The 15,571-nt window shown below is 41.8% G+C and overlaps 1 protein-coding gene across 1 annotated transcript in view; it reads left to right on the forward strand.

The window, feature by feature from the left end:
• The first annotated feature begins 3,428 nt into the window (after positions 1-3,428).
• The window catches only part of Htr3b (5-hydroxytryptamine (serotonin) receptor 3B, ionotropic), a 44,785-nt gene continuing 32,642 nt past the window's right edge, over positions 3,429-15,571 (forward strand). Inside the window, exons 1-3 of the mRNA XM_005378625.1 lie at positions 3,429-3,484; positions 5,955-6,022; positions 12,251-12,411. Of these exons, the coding sequence (XP_005378682.1) occupies positions 3,429-3,484; positions 5,955-6,022; positions 12,251-12,411 (285 nt within the window). The remainder of the gene's footprint in view (positions 3,485-5,954; positions 6,023-12,250; positions 12,412-15,571) is intronic.

A 15,571-nucleotide genomic window follows, 5' to 3' on the forward strand; every position in this document is an offset into this window, starting at 1 on the left:
CTCCAGGGAGGCGCTGTACTTTCTCATCGCGCCACCCCGCCATTCCTCCTGCCGGGAGCATCCTCTTCCTCTGCCTCTCTGCTCCCAGCCGGCCGTCCTCAGCACAAATGCCCTTCGTGAAAAGGCCCTCCCGTCTCCACCCCGTCTGCCTCACTGGTCTCCATCTTCCCTAGGTCACCCATCTGTTCTCTCCTATATGGTTTCTTTTCTTCCTTTTGTTTTACTACTAGGGATTGATTGAAACTAGGGTCCCAGGTTCTTACGCTGAACTACATCCTCAGTCCTTTTTATTTTATTTTATTTTATTTTATTTTGAGATGGTCTTGCTAAGGTGCCCAGTCTGGCCTTGAGCTTGCATCCTCCTGCCTCAGCCTCCAAAGTAGGTAGGAATACAAGTATGCACCGTCACACCTGCTTTCTAAATTTATCTAATCTGTCACCTCTACCCCAAGTTCCTTAAGCCTGGTTATCTTTGTACTTATTTACTCATTTTGAGACAAGGCCTCACTATGTATCCTAAGATGACCTTGAACTTGCAACCCTCCTGCCTCAGTTTCCCTAGAGCTGGGACCATAGCTTGTGCCCCCACACCTGGCTGATCTTTTCTGTCATTGTATCTCCAGTGGGTATCATATTTCTCCACATGGTGAGTAGGAGAATGAATACGTAAACAGCACAAACTCTAAAACCAAAGACCTTTCTTCTCCCTCTTGAGTCCATGGCAGAGATGGAAATATCCAGAAACTGAGACCCCAGCCAGAATATCGTCCTAGCTGCTGTGACTGACCACATCCAGGCCTCGCCACAGAAAACTCATACATGGGCCTAAATGGTAAAGTTCAAGTCCACCGAGCAAGCCACAGACCAGGAGAGAGCCTCAGTGTTGATAGGGTGAGACGGCACACCCGCAGTGTGTGCAGAAGACCCGAACAACCTGGCTTACTGGGTGAGACCACCGGCCACCATGTAGCCCCAGGAGTCTTCTTCGAACTGGTATAATGGGAGTATAAGCAGAAACCACAAACCACCTTCCTGCTATCGTCTTCTGTATTCTCTCTTCCTCGGGCTTTTAGAGGCCATCTCACTTCCAGAGACTGCAAGAGCCCTGAACTTGGGGCAGCACCTAAGGCAGCCAAAGGGAAGCAGCGCCCGCCGGCCTCTGTGCTTCTTGCCTGTCTCACTGGTCAGGAGCCAACTGACAAGAACGACCCTGCCGTAGCCCAAGCCCTCATCCTCACAAATCCTCACTGGTTGGCTCGCTGTCCAAGCGGAAAACATCTTGGGTGTGGGTGTGAGGAAGCTGGTCCCTTTTGGGTGTCTTCTTTCATGCCAAAGTTTGTTTCCACTCATCAACTCTTCCTTCCATCCTTCTGAAACATTTAACGAGCAGTCACTAGGTTCCAAGCTCTGGGCTAGAGTTGCAGAGATGAACAACGAACAGCTCTCTACCTTCATGATATTCTCAGAATTCTAGAAAAGACACTCAAAGTATGCTTGAATAAGTGTGGTAATGGGGGTATATGCGAGGTCCCATACGATCAAGGGAGTAGGTGTCTATTAAGTAGTTAGTAACCAGCTGGTGGGAATCACCTGGACTTGTAGTGTTTGGTGATTTTTATGTAGCAGATTCTCCCATCATGGTTAACTTTTTATTTTGTTTTATTTTTGTCTTTTTGAGACAGGTTCTTACTATGCAGTTCAGGCTGGACTTGAGCTCACTTTGTAACCCAGGTTGGCCTCGAACACGCAACGATCTTTGTGCCTCAGCCTCCCGAGTGCTGCAATTACAGGCGTGCATCAGCACATCCAACTTGTTTGTTTTGAGACAGGTCTCACTATGTAACTCAGGCTGGCCTTGAACTCATGATCCTCCTGCCTCAGCCTTCCAAGTGCTGGGGTTACAGGTGTGTGCCATCGTCCCAGCAGCGAGCTCTATTTTTAAAACAGTGAGTTTGTGATGTCACATAGCCATACAGAACTAACTCCATGCTAATTAAATTCTTTTTAGAAACAGTAAGCAATTCTGTCAAGGCCATGGACACAAAGGATGGAGGTGAGACACAGCACAGGCGTGTATGAGTCTAAGGCCTGGGACTTTGGCCCCTTGATCTCTGACTTTCCACAATAAGCCAAGAGACACAAACCATGAAGGGTCAGCACCATGGGAGGTTCCATCCATGCTTTATATATGTATTTGTGACTAGAAAATATACATTATTAGTAAACATAAAATTCTGATCTACAGGAATATCCAATGTTGAGTGTGGATGTGGGCTTGAAGTGCTGCCTCAGTGGTTAGCTTGACGCTATTTTGAAGAACAACACTATGGAGTAAAAGAAATTACATATGGGGCTCTATCCATGAAACACTGGAGTTTGGCTAGAATGTCCATTTCTGTTTTTCTCCTCCAGCCTGACCAGATGTGCTCAGAAAATTTGGTTCTCCCTGAATATGTGCATCTGTCAAAATCCCTGTCAATTTTAGCACGACTGCAAGGGAGCGAACAAAGAGAGTTAGCGATTAACTTCAAAGAACTTTGTTGGAGAGGAATAAAGATATTTAAGGCCTATTTTGTGAACTAATTGCATTTGCATATTTATGGGATTTACTGATATAGCAGTAATTAAAAACTATTTAGTAGTCTTAAAGGACACATAACTCAGTTGCTGTTTGCATAATAAACACTTCCTTATTATGTTTGCATAATAATCCTGCTTCTTCTGAAAGATACTGGTCCAGCTAAGAGGTGCCATATCTTACTTGGAAGTAATGGAGAGGCAGAGGGCAAGGGCTCTCAGGCTGTGGAGAGGGGCCTTCGGGGGAGATACACTTCGAGGTACTCTCACAATGAAGGGCCTGGACGGAGCCGCTGTCAGAGAACCGCAGATTCAAACCTCAGATAAAGTCTTTGTTTATTTTGCTCAGACAATATTACTTAAGCAGCCCGCGTGCCCATGCTCTCACGACTCCAAGTTTTGCCTTACGTATATTGATTCACTTGAAAGGCCTGAATGAGATTCACTCCCACAGTCATCTTTCTTAAGAAGATGTGTAAAGGGAATAATTGGATACAATGTGAATAACAAGCTTTCTCGAGATAAGAAGTGCTATGTTTTAGAAGAGAGAAGAGATCATTTCCATGAAAAACTGAAGGCCGGGGCAAGGGGTAACACCAAATTTAAAAGTAGCGAGGAAACAAACTAAACCCTCCTCAGACAGGAAAGTTAGAAAAGGAACATTTTAGCTCTCAGACAGTGCACACAGCAGGGCCCTCAAGGAAAGACCGGTGCGAATCTGAAGATAAGTCACTCACTCACACATAGACCATGAATTCACTCCGATACCTCTCCATGGTGGCAGGATTCAGCAGCAAGAGCTGTACTGGACAGGATCAGCAGACTTGTTAAATGAGCTGATGAAGGTCATAATGTATCTGTACTACACATCACTAACAGTGGCCTTCCAGGCACAAGAGATGGGCACGTGAGAAAGTACAAAGAAAAGGCAGGGGAAGCGCGCCCCACAAGGGTTAACTCAGAGTCGCGCCTTTACTAAAGTGCGCAGCAAGAATACCACGTGGATCATCATCTCAACCCTGCCTTCGCAGAAAGGGAAGCTTCCGCACTCTCTTCCCATGACAGTGTTACCCGCATAGCTATGCTGCCAGGAGCTTGTCTTTCTTTTGTCCTAACTCTTCTTAGGTAGAATCTGACAGTTCAGAGAACGTACAGAAAGCGCCGGGAGTTTGAAGATCCGATCAATCCTTTGTGAGTTCATCTCTTGTTGTTGTTGTTTACTGATTTTGTGAGATGACACATGATACAGACGGAGCAAGTTGAACACAGAGATGACGATGGGGTAGAACATGGGGGAAAGGGCCGGGCTCTCTGGGATGAGCTCGTCTCTGACACAGCCCCATTTTTCTGTCTGCTGTCCCAAATAAACTTCCCATAATTTTGTACCACAGTTCCTCCACCAGGTTGTTTACATTTCTTTTTCTTCGGAAATATTTTTAAATGTGCAGCAAAACTGGCAGGACAGTAGAAAGCACTCCCTGCTCCTAGAACCCCTCAGGCAGCCGTTTGCAAATAAGTGCCTTCATGCTGGGCCTCCACCCTTGAATAGTCAGTGTATGATTTTTACAAACAAGGACGCTCTTTTATGTAAACTCAATATGATCAAAATTAGGAAATCAACATGGCCACATTATACCAGAAATCCACACACTCTGTTACTCCTTCTACATTTAGTGGTTGGCATTCTAATTTAAGGAAACACTTTCTTTTTTTTTTTTTTTTTGTCTTTTTGAGACAAGGTCTCACTATACAGTTCAGGCTGGTCTTGAGCTCATTTTGTAGCCCAGGCTGGCCTCAAACTTGCAACAATCCTCCTGCCTCAGCCTCCTAAGACCTGGGATTACAGGTGTGCACCACCACGTCTGGTTCCCTATCCTTCTTTTTGTTCCTTTTGCTTTCTGGCATGAGATGTTCTGGGCTCTTATATGTCCCCTCCAGCAGCTCTGGCATCAGTCAGTTCTCTGTTTCTTCCTGTTAGGTGAGTATGATATTTAGAATCTAAGATCTAGGTACCAGGTGAGCCCATTCCTCTTGTTCCAACCCCCTGAGAATAGCACTAAAGCATATATATGTATGTATGAACATGTGCACACACACACATTTCCACACATAAATATGTTGAAAATCATGAATTCATTCTGACGACATCGGGGGCATTCAGGGCAGAATGGTCATAGACCATGAATTCATTCTGATACCTTCAGAACTAACTCCACACCACAAGGGTCAGCTATCTCATTTTCCCCCTTTCACATTATTTCCCCTTTCATTTTTGTAATTCCCTTTGCTATCTGTAGGAAACAATCAGGCTATGTTTTACTGGTAGATGAAAATTAGATAGAGAGCTTCTTGGATTCTAAACAAATGGATTAAGTCATTAGAACAAGAATCCAATATATACTTCCCCTACCCTCATTTTGTTCTGCAAAACTTTAGCTCAGACTTGCGCCTCTACGATCCCACTTGTGACAAAAAGCAGGCAGATGTCGGAAATGGTACGAAATTTGGGTTTTGTTTCTAGAGCACCAAGGGCAGCCATGGCACAGATGGCACACAGCAGGCTGTTTGTTATCATTGAAAACTCTCCAAGGTTCTCCATCTCTGACCTCGGGAGTCTACCAATGGAAGGGTTATAATATAGCATTATATGCGGTAATGTCCTCAATCACAAAGCCAAAAAATTTATTGAACGATGTTAATCATTAATACTTCTCATCTTCAACAGGCCTAGAAGTATTCTCTCTTAGGTAGTTGATTTCTGAATTGTGGTCAGTGAATATTTGAACAGCACTCTTATTTATCAAAAATCAATGTCTCTTTTAATTAAAGAGGCTTAGGAAAAACAAAAGGCACTTTTCCCATTGTATTGTTTGCAGTTGTTCCTCATTAGACAATACCAGGATGCCATTAGCTTGGTGTAATTCGAGTCCCATTTTAAATGCTGAAGATGTTACTGCATAAGTCTGATTTAGGACAGCTATTTGGCCCTCAATTATTAATGAAATTAGTGCCCTGAATGTCAGCAAGAGCACTGCCTTAGGTAAAGGCTGTAAAGGAAATCATATTAGTGTGGAATTTCCTCTCCTCAGGGGCTCCTCTTATATTACATTATTCACTTAGCTATCTCCCATCAGGAAGAAGGAACTGTTGGCCATCATCTGATCCTGGGGCAGAACCAACTGGACAAGTTAAGGGGGTTCATGATGGCATCAATTCCGCAAGCTTTGTGTGGGGCTGGTATTTCCTTGGTCCAATTCAGTGTTCACAAAACAGCTCCCGTAAGGATAGCTCACTGGCAAAGAGAACAGCGTGGAGAGGAACTCCGTCGTGGAAAGTTGATCCCATCCAGTAGGCAGGTTTGTATTTCTCCTCTTTAGGACCTGCCCCAGACCTCTGGCAAGTGTGATGGCTCTTCTGCGGCCCTGCATCCTGGTGGCTGCTACAGGTGAGTCCTATAATGATTCTCCTAGGTATCAAGTATTAACCCCTGGAAGCTAGAGACAATAGATCAGCTGTTCACTTTTATCCATTGTCTGTGGAATGGGAGTCCTGTGAAGCCACACCAAGACCCATGATTTGTTTCTGATGTTGTTCCTACAATTACACACAATAGGTACAGCTTCCTATGGGGAGGACTGGGGGGCAGAGCTGAAATTGGCTCTAAAATGTTGTAATTGTTTGTTGCCTCTCTGAAATTGTACTCTCAGAATGATTTCTCTAGAAATCCTACACTCTGCAGCAATTTATAAGGACTTGGGCATTCGTTTTCAGATTTGTTATTATGTATAGCTAATATATTTTTATTATCCAAAATAGTCTTAGGTTCATTATAAGCTTTTAGCAAAAAAAGGCTTACAATGACAGAGTCCTGTGAATTTCTCATGGCTATAGACATGTGTATATATTTTGGTATTACAGGCTTTATACTCAGCCTTACAAAATCTACATAGCTGATAAGTATACCTCTAAGGACAGGTACTAAAACCTCACAGATTTTGAGTTTACGATTTCTCTTTAAAATGCCCAACAAACTTTCTAAATTTCTGGAACTATACTTTTGTGGTGCTATTATGAACTCCTCTTTATTGAACTACTTTATTTAGGATTTTATTTATTTATGTGTTATGTTTTTTTGAGACAGTCTCACTATGCATTTCAGGCTGGTCTTGAGTTCACTTTGTAGCCCAGGCTGGTCTCGAACTTGCAGCAATCCTGCAACCTCAGCCTCCCGAGTGCTGGGATTACAGGCGTGCACCACCATGCCCCGCCCTATAACCGATTCTTTGCCGATGTGTACTAGTCACAAATTTGTGCTGGTGTTTCCCAATGCCCTACTCTCTTGGGAGTTCTCCTAGAGCTTTGATCTGAATTCTCAAGCCTTAAAATGTCACTGGAAATGAAATGACTCTATTACAGAGATGAGTAAGGTAATCAAGAAACTGGAAATTAAAAAAAAAACACCTGAAATTATTTTTCCTTTGGGTAGAGAAGAGAACAGCACACTTACTATTAAAGTATAAAAATCCCAGATGTTTAAATTAAATGATATAAGCACACTTTAATTATAAAAATAAACTAGAGGAAATTTCATTAAATGCCAAATGAATTTCTTAGCAGAAAATAGTCAACATTAAGCTAAAATAAAATAGAAAAATGAAGGTAGGAAACAGAAGAAACTCTTTTTGATGCTATCTCTTCTCGAATGTTTTGTGTCCATGCTTGCTTTTTACCCTAAACATAGCAGAACAGAGTTTTAATCATATCTAATGACAAGTACTTTACCGAAACCATCCTGGAGACACCTGAGGCAAGGAAACCTGTCCTTTAGACTTTCACTGGGTTACTATCGAGGTGATTTGTAAATGTGAGAACTTTGAACTGATCGCTAATACACGGCCACCCTGTGTACTGGAGTAGAAGAAGGTCGAGGTCCAGTTTTATTATCACGAGCCATCCGGGTAAGTCAGTTCATCTTTCCAGCATTCAGTTTGCATAAGATAACTTATCTTTTGGCTATTCATAAATGTCAAGTACGATTTGCAGTTTTAAGGTACAATGCAAATATGTTCTTGATGCGAAACCACACACAGAAAATAGCCCTGGTTGTTTCTGCCCAATCATGTGCACCATCCAGACTAGATGTATATAAATTCCAGCCCCTTTGTTTGCGAGCTGTGTGACCTTGGACAGTACTGACCTCACTGACCTGTGATCTCTCACCTACAGTAATTACACACTTCTCATAGGGCTTTAAAATACTTAGCTCATAAGATTACTATAACTGTTATAAGATCATTCATAAAAGAGGGTTAGCCTACTGCCTGGCATACAATACACATTCAGATATTACCAGGAATTCAGTAGAACCATTCAACTATATCTCATATTTCCCTATAATCTCTCAGATATATGTCTAACTCTCTTATAAAGATATATATGAAGTGAAAAATAGCTCTTTTCATCAGAGCTTTCCAAAGCTCCCTTTAAGATAGGTATATGTGAGAGAGTAGCCCATTAAAACAAGGAACAATACCATTGCATTCTTATGTTCTTTTTTAATCTTTATTTTTATTAGTTCATTAGTACACATATGCAGTACAAAATGATCACATTCCTCGTGGCGAGTTGATACACGTACATAAGACATGTTAGTTCTTTTTTCATCCTCTTCCCCTTGTATTCTTATCTTCTTCTGTTTAAATCTCTCTTCACCTACAAGTGCTTCACAGCTCAGTCCCTAACACATTCTATTTTCCAGAGATTGTACAAGTGAATTATTTGAAGCTGATTATTAGCATTCAGGAAGGCAGGGTTAGCAAGGCATCTTTCCTGAGTCTGTTGATAGCTTCCATCAGTGTCTGTTGAAACATCACTGAACTGTGAGTCATTTAGTGCTTGTGTGAATGTCACATTAGCTTTCAAAGGGCATCATTTACTGTTAATTAATGGTCACTTAAATCCTTAATCTTTCTCCTATAATTGATCTTTCTCTGCAGGCAAATTTGCATTCATAGTAGCAATGTAATTTATTATTTCTTCCCATTTTAAACAAAGAACTCTTTCCCTTTTCGGTTTAAATACACTTCCATTTGCTTATAATTTTTCTCTTTTCATTATTTGTTGCCCTTTTGTTCCTGGTCCTAGCTTCTATAACTTTCTCTTTTTACATAAAGAAACACGTGTTTATCCACAGGAGACCTATGGAGTGGTCCCTAAAAAAGATAGCAAAAGGGCAATGGAGTCTTTTTGAGCTGACAGTATAGGAACACACATTCATTTCTCAGAATTATGTTTTACTGCTGTCTCAGATAGTTTCTTGTACTGAATCATGCACATTTCAGCATTTACCCAACTGAGACTTGAACCCTTAGGAAATGACTACCTCTCAGAAACGTGTCCCAGGTGTAGCTGCCTTTTGGGTTTTCAGTCTGTTGCAAGATCCTACCTCTTCAATTTATTGGGGATGAGAAGTTGCTGCCTATTTGGCCTAGCCCTTGATTCTTTGGCACTGGCCTATAGTTTTGTTTTTTTCTTTTTTTGTCTTTTTATTTGAGACAGGGTCTTGCTATGCAGTTCCAGCTGGCCTTGGGCTCACTTTGTAGCCAAGGCTGGTCTCGAACTCACAGTGATCCTCCTGCCTCAGCCTCCTGAGTGCTGGGATTACAGGCATGCGCCACCACACCTGGCAGGTTTTTTGTTGTTGTTTGTTTTTTGTTTGTTTGGTATCAAGAATCCAACTCAGGACCTTGTGCTCGCCAGGCAGGTGTTGTGCCACGGAGCTTTATCCCTGGCCCTGGTCTATAATATTTTTGATGATGCTTAGGCAATCTCAATCTTGGCATACTAGGAAGAAGAACCAATTAGAACAATTATGTCACCTTGGCTAAAGTGGTACAATCAGCAATAACAGCATCAAACACAGCCTAGAAAATGACAACCTGTGGTAACTATTATTTTGTCACCTTTAACCATATGAACTAGATTGGTGGTTATATAACAAAATATAAAACAAACCAGAAAATTTTATACAGTAAATGTGTCCTCAGTATGGTGATTTTACTTTCAGTGGAGAAAATTTAAAAGGAATTAGAGGGAAAAATAGAGAAATAGAAGAAGAGGAAGAGAATAGAAGCAAGGCTGGAGGACAAAGGAAGATTATGTGAATTTTGGGAAACTGATGAAGAAGACAGGAGGGAAAGAGAGAAGGAAGAAATAAAAATAAGAAGAGACGAGAACAGCTGGGCATGGTGGCTTGCGCCTGTAATCCCAACACTTGGGAGGCTGAGGCAGGAGGATCATTGTGCGTTCGAGACCAGCCTGGGCTACAAAGTGAACTCAAGGTCAGCCTAAACTGCATAGTGTGACCCTGTCTCAAAAAGACAAAAAACAAACAAACAAACAAAAAAAGAATAGAAGAAAAGAGAATAGCAACCAAAAAAACCCTAGAAGCCATGTTCACACTTATACAAAAATAAGAGCAAACAATCAAGAAAAAGCAAAACAATACAAAGGAAAACAAAAACAAAAAAATGTCTACTTCAAGGTGTGTCTCTGCTGTCACTGGTAGACAAAGTGGGTAGACAGAGTCCAGGTCTGTGTTGATTAATCCCAACAAGCCTGCACATTTAGTTCCACTACAGTTCAGGCTGGTTTCTATCTGTGAGGCTGGAACCTGATTTGTCTAGCCTGCAACACTCCATATACCTCCTGCCAGCTTGAACTCAGCTCCTTGACATTCTGTCCACTTGAACTCAGTTCTGCCTCACGCCAACACTGGGAGCCACTAGATGGAGCCAGCCTGTAGCTCCTCTAGGTTCCGAGCTCGGATGACCCTTCTCCAAGATGGCTACTGGCTGATTGCCCTCTCTTGGGGGAATCTGAACTTGAATAACTCACCAACCAGCACAGTCTGCTATGTCCACTGCTCTAATCCACTGGTGTGTTTCTCCATGGGGGCCTCCAGGGTCACCAGTAGCCACTGCATCAAGCCATCTCTCCCATGTAGAGTCAGGACTGAGGGAGAAAGTGCCACTTGCTACCGCCTTCTTATTTGTTGAAGTCTCTTTTCAGTCTCCCTATGGGCTTCAGTTCTCATATCAGACGCTTGCTGGGTCCTGAGGACCCGCTTTCCTTCTTCTTGTCTCCCTCGCATTGCTATATTCTAGCGTCTGGACACCAAATCTCAGAGAGCCTCTTTCTCTGCTGTTCACCACTCCACCATCTTCCCAGAAGTCCCCAACTGAGACTTGAATTGGGAGCTTCCAGGTGAGGTAAAAATGAGACCGCCCAAAGCGAAGTTTTTAGGAAGAACATTGGACTGGCTTTGCTTTATGTTCCTAACTTCCCTCCCCTGGAGTACATCAGTGAGAAATGTTCTCAGGTGCAGAGATTCACAGCACACTTTTTGATAATAACAGTTCACAAAACCCCTAAAAATGGTGCTCGATGCAAGCCACCCAGCTTAGTCCTGCACGCCTGAATACCTGATGCCATTCTAGGCATCTTCTTGGGTGAATAGTTAGGGAGTTAAAGTGCTCATTAGATTCGCAGTTCTGATGGTAATGAAAGTGAATATTCACACGGCCCACAATGAGTCTGGGTTTGCACCTCCAGCATTGTTGTTAGTATTTTGGTCACACTGACACTGATAAATCATAGAAATTGCTGCCTGTGGCGGCGAGTGACACGACATTATTCATAAAGAAATGGGCATAAACAGGATTGTCGCACGGGGAGAAGCAATCTCATTTACAGTTTCCTGCTGGACCGCTCATGCTTTTAGCAGCTCATCAAAATAACCATCAAACCACTGAGAGCCCAGGCAAATTCACACGCAGGACACTACAGCTAGAGCTCATCACACACCATGTCAGGAGGTGTGCAATTTGCTTCAGTCCAATGACTTAGGGAAGCTTTGAATCCCCTAAGGGCTGGCAAAGCTTGTGAACAAAATATCCTTTTGCAATTCAGAGAGAGCCCTCACAAATTTGTCACTTCCAATTGCTGGCGTTCATTTCCCTTGCATTCTGTCCCCTGGCCTCCTCTGCCTCAGCACCAATCGCTGCTCCTCCACAAATCAAGATTCTCGGGTCAGAGGAAACAGTTGTTCCCCACAACCAGAGAGAATTTTCCCAAAACAAAGATCTCATTTTCTGACAAGTGCATTTTATTTAAAGGCAGACAGTGTGAGAAAAGAGACTTTTGAGAAGAAAAGTACGAGTTGGAATCTCAATTTTGTTATCTAGAAATACATACAGATTTCTTTAGGCTCAATAGTTTGTCCGTTACAAGTGGAAAAATCAAAAGAAAAAAATAAGGTGGGAGCTAAGATTTGGCTAAGTATATAGGCAGGTTTCTTCTCTATGCTGGGGCAGGGGGTGATGTGAATAAGGAAAGATTTCTGTCCCCAAGATGGATGATTGCTGTAAAATGGAATGATAGGTATAGTCTGCATTCTTGGAGATGGGTTGATTTACCTGTCTTGACAATGAGATTTCTTTATTGGACACTTAGGCCACCCACTTACTTTAAATAAATGTCTGACAAAGAGCCCTCTAGCTAGCTGAATGTGCGCGGACTATATTCCACGAAGAGCTATCGTGTTGAGAACTATCTTAAATCTCCTAAAGATGCTTTTTATTTTCATCCTCACAGTGAAAGTTTTCCTTTCCAGGAATTCTAGCCACAGGCTTGCCTCATCTCAAGGATTCTGCCCTGCATCATCTCACCAAACAGCTGCTACAGCAATATCACAAGGAAGTGAGACCCGTTCACAACTGGGTTGAACCCACCACTGTCTACCTAGACCTATTTGTCTACGCTGTGTTGGATGTGGTAAGGAGCACCTTGTCCTTTCTTATTCTTGTCCTTTCTTATTCTTGTTCCCCTGTTTTGAAACTACCTGAAGTCTATGTGGGAGCCTGGAAGAAGTTTTATTCTTAAGACTAGCTGAGCTGTTAAAGAAGTTGTGCTAGATTCATTTTAGCAGTTAGCCTGAGGTAAAATATTGATCTGGCAAATCATGCTTTCTAGACTTCCACTTACAGAGTATAAGACAAACAGTATAGAAATATCAATGGTATCAAGATGTTTTAGGAGCCAGGCATGGTGGCACGTACCTGTAATCCCAGCACTCGGGAGGCTGAGGCAGGAGGATCATTGTGAGTTCGAGACCAGCTTGGGCTACAAAGTGAGCTCAAGGCCAGCCTGAATTGCATAGCGAGATCCTGTCTCAAAAAGACAAAAAAACAAAAAGATGCTTTAGGAATCATGGTTGTAGATCAGAGTACATATTTTATGAATATTGCTGAAATCCAGGATGATAATAGGCCTCTTTTCCTGTGATTCACATTTATTAGTGGAAATAGTAGATTTAAGAAAAGATCTCTTACTCATTGCCTGAAATTTGAAAGAGAAAAACACCCTAGTACCATGAGTTTATAAAAGGGCTTTTATATCTAAAGTGTTTCCCAAGGCTGGCAGGGAGGACTTGCTTATTAAAGCACCCCTTTCCTGTTGTTTCTGAAAGATAGGTCATAGGAAGGAAATGAGAAAACTTATGTAAATCTGTTAGCAGAGTTCTTAGTAAACCCTCCAAAAAGCCTGGCGTGGTGGCGCACGCCTGTAATGCCAGCACTTGGAAGGCTGAGGCTGGAGGATCGTTGTGAGTTTGAGACCAGCCTGGGCTACAAAGTGAGGTCAAGGCCAGCCTGAGCTGCATAGCGAGACCCTATCTGAATAAGACAGAACAAAACAAAACAAAACAAAACAAGACCCTCCATAAATGATGGCCCCGATGGTTATCCTCTGTTCCTTCCTCTTTTTCCTTACTACAAATCTTCAATATAAATAGATCCCAGGTTTATCCTGGTTTCTCTTAAAAACATACTTTAAGTTTTGTTACGGTAGTTTAGTAATTGTTTTATAATTTAATACTCTTTTTCTCTTTGGTACCGGAAATTGAACTCAGGACCTTGTACTTGCCAGGCAGGTGCTTGTGCCCCTGAGCTATATCCCCGGCCCTACAATTTAATTCTTAAAACTTTCTCTCTTTTTTCATGATGAGAATTGAAGCCAGGGCTTCACGTATGGCAGGCAGACATTCTATCACTGAGCTATAGTCCCATTTCACTTCTTGAAATTAAGATATAAATACATGTATTGAAATGTACAGGTTTTAGGAGTAGAGTTTGGTCAGTGATTTTGACAGTTACACACCCACATAATTCCTACTTCATGCCTCAGCCTCCTAAGGGCTAGGATTACAGGGACGTGCCACCACACCTGGCCTACCTTTTATTTTTTAAAGGTAGAAAGATTTGAATCATTCCTGAAAGATTGTTCATTCCCTTCCTATTTCTTTCTCAGCCCCTCTGTCCACAGACAAATATGATTTTTATTTCATCTGTCAGTGATTAGTTTTTTCACTTCTAGAACTTCATATGAGTTAAGTTTGATTTATAAATTTTTTTCTTGTCTTGGCTTTTTGTGTGGGGCAGTGCTTTACTAGGGGTCAAAGCAGTGCTTTTTCCTGATAGATAAGCACTCTCCCATTGAGCTACATTTCTAGTCTGGTAATTTGTATTAGTGAAGGGAATTTGACTATTTCATTCACGTCGTCAAATTTATTGGCTTCAAATTGTTCAGAGTTTTCCTTTTTATTAACTTAGTATCTATACTATGTCTAGTGATATGGCCTCCCTTACGCCACACATTGTTTTTGTTTTGCTTTGCTTTGGGTTTTTTTTCTTTCTTTCTTTCTTTTTGTGGTAGTGTGGATTGAATTTGGGTCCTTCACACTGAGCTACATTCCCAGCCCAGAGCGCTTGGATGGCAGGGGTGCACCACCGTGCCTGGTTTAGGCCTCGTGTTGGTAACTTGTTTCTTCTCATATCTTTCCCTTGACTAATCTTTTTTTTTTTTTCCCCTTGACTAATCTTTCCAAAAGTTTATCAATTTTATGTGCTTTTTCAAAGAATTTGCTTTTTCAAAGATTTGGGCTTTGTAATTTTCTCTATTATCTGCTTTCTATTTCTCTGGTATCTGCTATTATCTTTATTATTTCTTTTTCTTGCTTTAGGATTAATTTGCACACACACCCCGCCCCCACCTTTTTTCTTTCTTTTCTTGTTTCTTTGTGTTTTGTTTTTTTGAGACAGGGTCTTGGTGTGTAGCACAGGCTGGCCTCAAACTCACAGTGATCCTCCTGCCTCACAGTGCTGGGATCACAGGCATGGATCCGCTGTCGCTCCCTCCCCCTCTCCCTCTCACTGTCTGTCTGTCTGTCTCTGTCTCTCTCTCTCTTTCTTTCTTTCATTCTCTTTTTGAGACAGGGTTTTTCTATGACGTTCAGACTGGCCTTGAACTCACTTTGTAGCCCAGGTTTGCCACGAAGTTGAAGCAGTTCTTCTACCTCAGCTTCCCTAGTGCTGGGATTACACATGTGTGCCACCATACCCAGCATTTTTTTTTTCCAGTCTAATTTCTTAAGTAGAAATGTAGAGACATAATTTTAAAATTTATTTTTTGTTCTAATATAAGCATTTATTGCCCTCTAAACACAACTTTAGTTGCATTGTAGAAATTTTGATGCTTTGTTTTTTGTCTTTTTGAGACAGGGTCTCACCATACAGTACAGGCTGGCCTTGAGCTCACTTTGTTGCCGAGGCTGGTCTCAAACTCACAATGATCCTCCTGCCTCAGCCTCCTAAGGGCTAGGATTACAGGCATGTGCCACCACATGTGGCTTACCTTTTATTTTTTTAAAAAGAAAAAACACTAAAAAAGAATGATACAAAATTTCAAACCAAGATGGAGAGTAACAATGGTTAATATATTGCTTACTGTTATCTTCAAATTAATTGCTCAGATTATGTGATATAGGCATGAAAAAGTGATCAAATGATATAAGCACAAACCTTTTTTTAATGAACTAATAGAAATTATTAGTATAAAAAATTAGTAGTATAACTATCTTACATGTGTATATATATAC

The sequence above is a fragment of the Chinchilla lanigera genome, unplaced genomic scaffold (assembly GCF_000276665.1).
Source record: "Chinchilla lanigera isolate Chin_1 unplaced genomic scaffold, ChiLan1.0 scaffold00011, whole genome shotgun sequence".
Classification (NCBI taxonomy): Eukaryota; Metazoa; Chordata; class Mammalia; order Rodentia; family Chinchillidae; genus Chinchilla; species Chinchilla lanigera.